Source organism: Microcebus murinus, chromosome 7 (genome assembly GCF_040939455.1).
Source record: "Microcebus murinus isolate Inina chromosome 7, M.murinus_Inina_mat1.0, whole genome shotgun sequence".
NCBI classification, from domain to species: domain Eukaryota; kingdom Metazoa; phylum Chordata; class Mammalia; order Primates; family Cheirogaleidae; genus Microcebus; species Microcebus murinus.
Genome location: NC_134110.1, coordinates 25,274,301 through 25,278,758, shown reverse-complemented (window position 1 = coordinate 25,278,758; position 4,458 = coordinate 25,274,301). Strand labels below are relative to the sequence as shown.

General features: G+C 58.2%; 1 protein-coding gene across 1 annotated transcript; it reads left to right on the top strand.

The window, feature by feature from the left end:
- Positions 1 to 1,560: 1,560 nt before the first annotated feature.
- Positions 1,561 to 4,246, top strand: HGH1 (HGH1 cochaperone). The gene is made up of 6 exons (XM_012760322.3): positions 1,561 to 2,219; positions 2,300 to 2,400; positions 2,511 to 2,609; positions 2,803 to 2,894; positions 2,985 to 3,107; positions 3,182 to 4,246. Exons 1-6 carry the CDS (start codon positions 1,618 to 1,620, stop codon positions 3,353 to 3,355), a joined length of 1,191 nt encoding a protein of 396 aa, XP_012615776.1. The 5' UTR covers positions 1,561 to 1,617; the 3' UTR covers positions 3,356 to 4,246.
- Positions 4,247 to 4,458: the final 212 nt, after the last annotated feature.

The window sequence follows — 4,458 nt, the reverse complement described above, 5'->3', positions numbered from 1 at the left end:
CCACTTTTTGGTTATTATGAATAATCCTACTTGTATACATTCATGTTTCTTCTTCTTTTTTAAATTTTTTTTCTTTTTTGTTTTATTTTATTTATTTTTACACCATCCCCCCCCATATTCATGTTTCTATGTGGATGTATGTTTCCAGTTTTAATTTCTCTTGAGTCTATACATAAAAGTGGAATTGTTAGGTATATGGTAACTCTGTTTAACTTTTAGAGGAACTGACAAAATGTTTTCCACAGTGGCTGCACCATTTTACAGTCCCCCGCCCCAGCAATATATGAGGGGTCCAGTTTCTGTACATTCTCATCAATATCTGTTTACCTGTCTTTTTGATTACAGCCATCCTAGTGGTTTTGGCACCAATAATGTCTGCTACATCCCACTTTTGCAAGTTCTGCAAAACCATTATGAACATGGGGACACTATACCAGGACACTGTTTGCTCTTAAGGCAGCTTTGAAAAGGACCCATGTAAAAAAGGATCCCTGAAGCTTAAATTCTATTATCCTCCTCTGAGCACTGTTACCTTGAAGGAAGTGGATAGAAACTGAGCAGCCATTGGGGGTGGAGGAGCTGAGTCTCTCCTTCACATAGTTGCCCTGGAATGACAGCTCTGACAGTTAAGTTGCCAGCCTTGTACACAGCTGGGGAAAGAGCATTCCAGGCAGAGGAGACAGTAAGTGCAAAAATCCTAAGGCCAGAAAGATCTTGGCCTTCTGTGTCCTGAGCAACTAGCCTGGCAGATGGCAGGTGACCCCAAAATGATGCAGTGCCTTCATCTGCCCTCCCTTCCTTCCAAGTTCGTGTGTTCCTAGAAGGTTGCTGCTTCTCCCACAGTGATTAGGCCAGTGGAGGACACATGAAGAACTGAATGGCGACCTTCCCTGGGACAAACTCCGACACTGGAAGAAACTGTTTTTTGCGAGGATCATGTAGCTGGGAGAGCCAGTGTACTTCTCTGCCAGCCTGCCTGAGGCAGGTGAAAATGATAGGAAACCACAGAAAAGCAGGTGACAGGGGTGGGGAGGTAGGGGTTGGTAGGGTTGACAGCACAGGGCTCCAGAAGCCAGTCTCCGACAAACTTCCAAGTTATATGGACCCATTAACCAATTTTCTTTTCGTGCAAGTCAGTGAGATGGGTTTTTGTCACTTGCGCCTGAATAAGTCCTGACAAATGCCCCAGATTTACCAGCTCTGAGATGCCCAGGGGCTTGTCCAAGGCTGCCCCTCAGGTCTCACCCTGGGGCCCTCAGCGCCGAGCTCTTGGGTGGCTACTCTTCCAGGAGGACCCTGGGCCACACTTTCACACAGCTAGTGACTGACTGGAGCCTGCGGAGACCTCACGACCCGCGAGGGCCGACGGGAAGCCTAGCGAGCTAGGCCCACCCCACGCGGCTCCGCCCCCGCCCCCGCCCCCGCCCCCGCCCCCGCCCACAGTTCCCCGCGCCAGCCTGGCTCCGCCTCCGCGCGTCGGTCCCTGCCTCTGCGTCAAGTCCGCAGCCTCGGATTGGCCGCCGCTGCTCTTCGTCTCTCTGGTGGGCGTGGCCGCAGCCTGATAGGCGCCGCTAGGATCCCAGCGGAAGGCAAGGCGCAGGGGAGACCGGCTAAGGCATGCGGGAGGCTGGTTCTGGTGTGGGCGTCTGGGAGGCCGAAGCAGGTTCGCCGGGAGGCCCGGGGCCAGGCCCAGAGGTGGCGGCCGCGAAGCTGCTGCCCTTTCTGGCGCCGGGGGCGCGGGCGGACCTGCAGGCTGTGGCGGCGCGGCACGTTCTGGCGCTGACTGGTTCCGGTCCGGGCCGCGCGCTGCTGGCTGGGCAGGTGGCGCTGCTGCGATCGCTGGCCGAGTTGGCCTCGGGTCGAGATGCCGCCCTAGCGCTCGTGAACTTGGCCGCTGACCCCGGCCTGCACGAACAGCTGCTGGCGGCCGACCCCGGGCTGCCTGCCCGTCTGCTGGGCCGCACGTTGGACCCGCAGTGGCCCTGGGCCGAGGAGGCGGCCGCTGCACTGGCCAATCTCAGCCGCGAGCCAGCGCCATGTGCCACGCTGATGGCTGTGCTGGAGGCCGCAGAGCCCGGGACCCCGGGCCTGGAGCAGCTAGTGCACGCGCTGTGCACGCCCGGCTACAACGCCCGCGCACCCCTACACTACCTGGGGCCGCTGCTGTCCAACCTCAGCCAGCGGCCTGCAGCACGTGCCTTCCTGCTGGACCCGGACAGGTGAAGCCCAGGGCGCCGCGCGTGCGGGGGGTGGGGCATGGAGGTGAGCAGGGGCGGCACTGAGTGACTCCTTACAACAGGTGCGTGGTCCAGCGGCTGCTGCCCCTTACCGAGTATCCAGACTCCTCGGTGCGCAGGGGCGGGGTGGTGGGGACACTACGGAATTGCTGCTTCGAGCACCGTGAGTGGTGGTGGGGTTGGGCCATTGCGGGTGTGGGGACCAGATTGGATCCTCTTGGCCATCGCCCGGGCCACCCCCCATTCTTGTCTCCCCCGCTTCCTGCTGCCCAGGACACCACCAGTGGTTGCTTGGGCCCGAGGTAGACATTCTCCCTTTCTTGCTGCTGCCCCTGGCTGGGCCTGAAGATTTCTCCGAGGAAGAGATGGAACGTGAGTGGAGCCTCAGGGTTGGCTGGACAGGAGGGAGGCCAGTGGGAGGAGGAGGAGGAGGTGGTTTCCAGGTCCTAGGCCTTTTCTGAAAGCTTTCAGCAGGGAGTTGCTGAGCACAGATGGGGCTTACACAGGCAGAGCCTGGCCCAGCTGCTCAGCCCAGGGACCCAGTGGTCCTCACACTTGCCCCTAGGTCTGCCTGTTGATCTGCAGTACCTGCCACCAGACAAACAGCGAGAGCCTGATGCCGACATCCGCAAGATGCTCATTGAAGCCATCATGCTGGTGAGCAGGAGTCCTGTACATTAATGCCACCCTCTGACACACACATACACAAGCTCACTGATATCTGGGTGATCTCTTCCATTTCCCCAGCTCACAGCCACAGCACCAGGTCGGCAGCAGATACGAGACCAGGGAGCCTATCTGATCCTTAGAGAGCTACACAGGTGGGAGCCACAGCCTGATGTGCGAGCAACTTGTGAGAAGCTCATCCAGGTGGGTGCAGGGTAGAGAGGCTGGGAAAGGGTGCCCGATACCTGTCAGCTGCTCACTGCCTCCCCTGCCAGCAGGTGCTTATTGGGGATGAGCCCGAGAGTGGCATGGAAAACCTGATGGAAGTGCAGGTGCCTGAGGATGTGGAGCAGCGGCTGCAGCAGGTGGACCGCCAGGAGCAGGAGCAGCTGGAGCGAGAGCGGCAGGAGCTGGCCCCAGAGCTGTGGGGCAAGAGGGCTGCACCCACTTGAGTCCCCTGCAGCTTGATACCAGCTCCAGGCCCACCTTTGCCAGGCTTCTCAGGCCAGGTCTTCCTATAGGGCCCTCTGGCTGTGCCATGTGGAGAAGCAGAGATATACTTGGGCTCCTGTCCATCTAAGGGTTCTGGGGCAAATGCCCGATGAACTTTGGAGGGTTAACAGCACTCCAGCCCTATGCCATGTTGCTATTAGCGAGAATTCAGGTTTTCACTCACCTGCCCCAACGTGAGGAGGAGATGGTAGCCCCAGTGAAGCCCCACTCCTGAGGGCACTGCAGGGTCTGGGTGTAGGTGGGTGCCTTTGTATATGCAGTGCCCCTGCTGTCAGCCCAAACCCCTGGGCCCTCACCTCTCCCTGCCTCAGAGGGCTGACCCAGCCATACCTGGGTTCTGGGGTCTGCATAGGACTGTGCCTCCTGTTTCCCCATCTTGGCTTGCATTGGTTTTTCCCCAGCCCCTCCGGCTAGGCCACTTCCCTGGGCAGCTTCCTTGAGCCTCAGCTGCTCTTCCCTAGCTTTGCCTACCTCTGCCTTTCCCCTGGGTCTGTGTGTGTGCTTCCCCGTTCTGTGGCTGGCAAGCTCCACCATGTTCCCTTTCTGAGCCTCCTGTCAGATCTCACTGCTATCTTTTGCATTGAGTTCCTTAGTGCTGGCCCTCTCTTGCCAACAGGCCCTCCCAGGCACCTTGGACCCCAGTGAAAGAGCTCAGCTTATCTTCCTGAGACTTCACAGTGCCCCATCCCATGTCTCTGCAAATTGGAGGCCCACTCCACCTTGTGTTCTACCATGGCTGGGTGCTTCACTGGGTGCCGGGCATCTCCCCTCCATGGCCCCCTCTAACCCACCCCCATTAAAGCTCTGGCCCTTTGGGTAGGCATGATGTATGGACTGGTGTTTTTCCTTGACTGGGAACCCCACAAGGTAGTGGCAGAACCTCAGCTTGGCAAGGCCCCTGGAGACCAACTGCCCTCTCCTGGCACTAAGACATTGCACCCTGGGTGCTATAGAATAGATGCTCTATTTGGCCTTGCCCCACCCACCCTTAATTGACCAGGGAGTGCTCAGGCATATTCCTGATGGCAGGCCTGGGGAACAA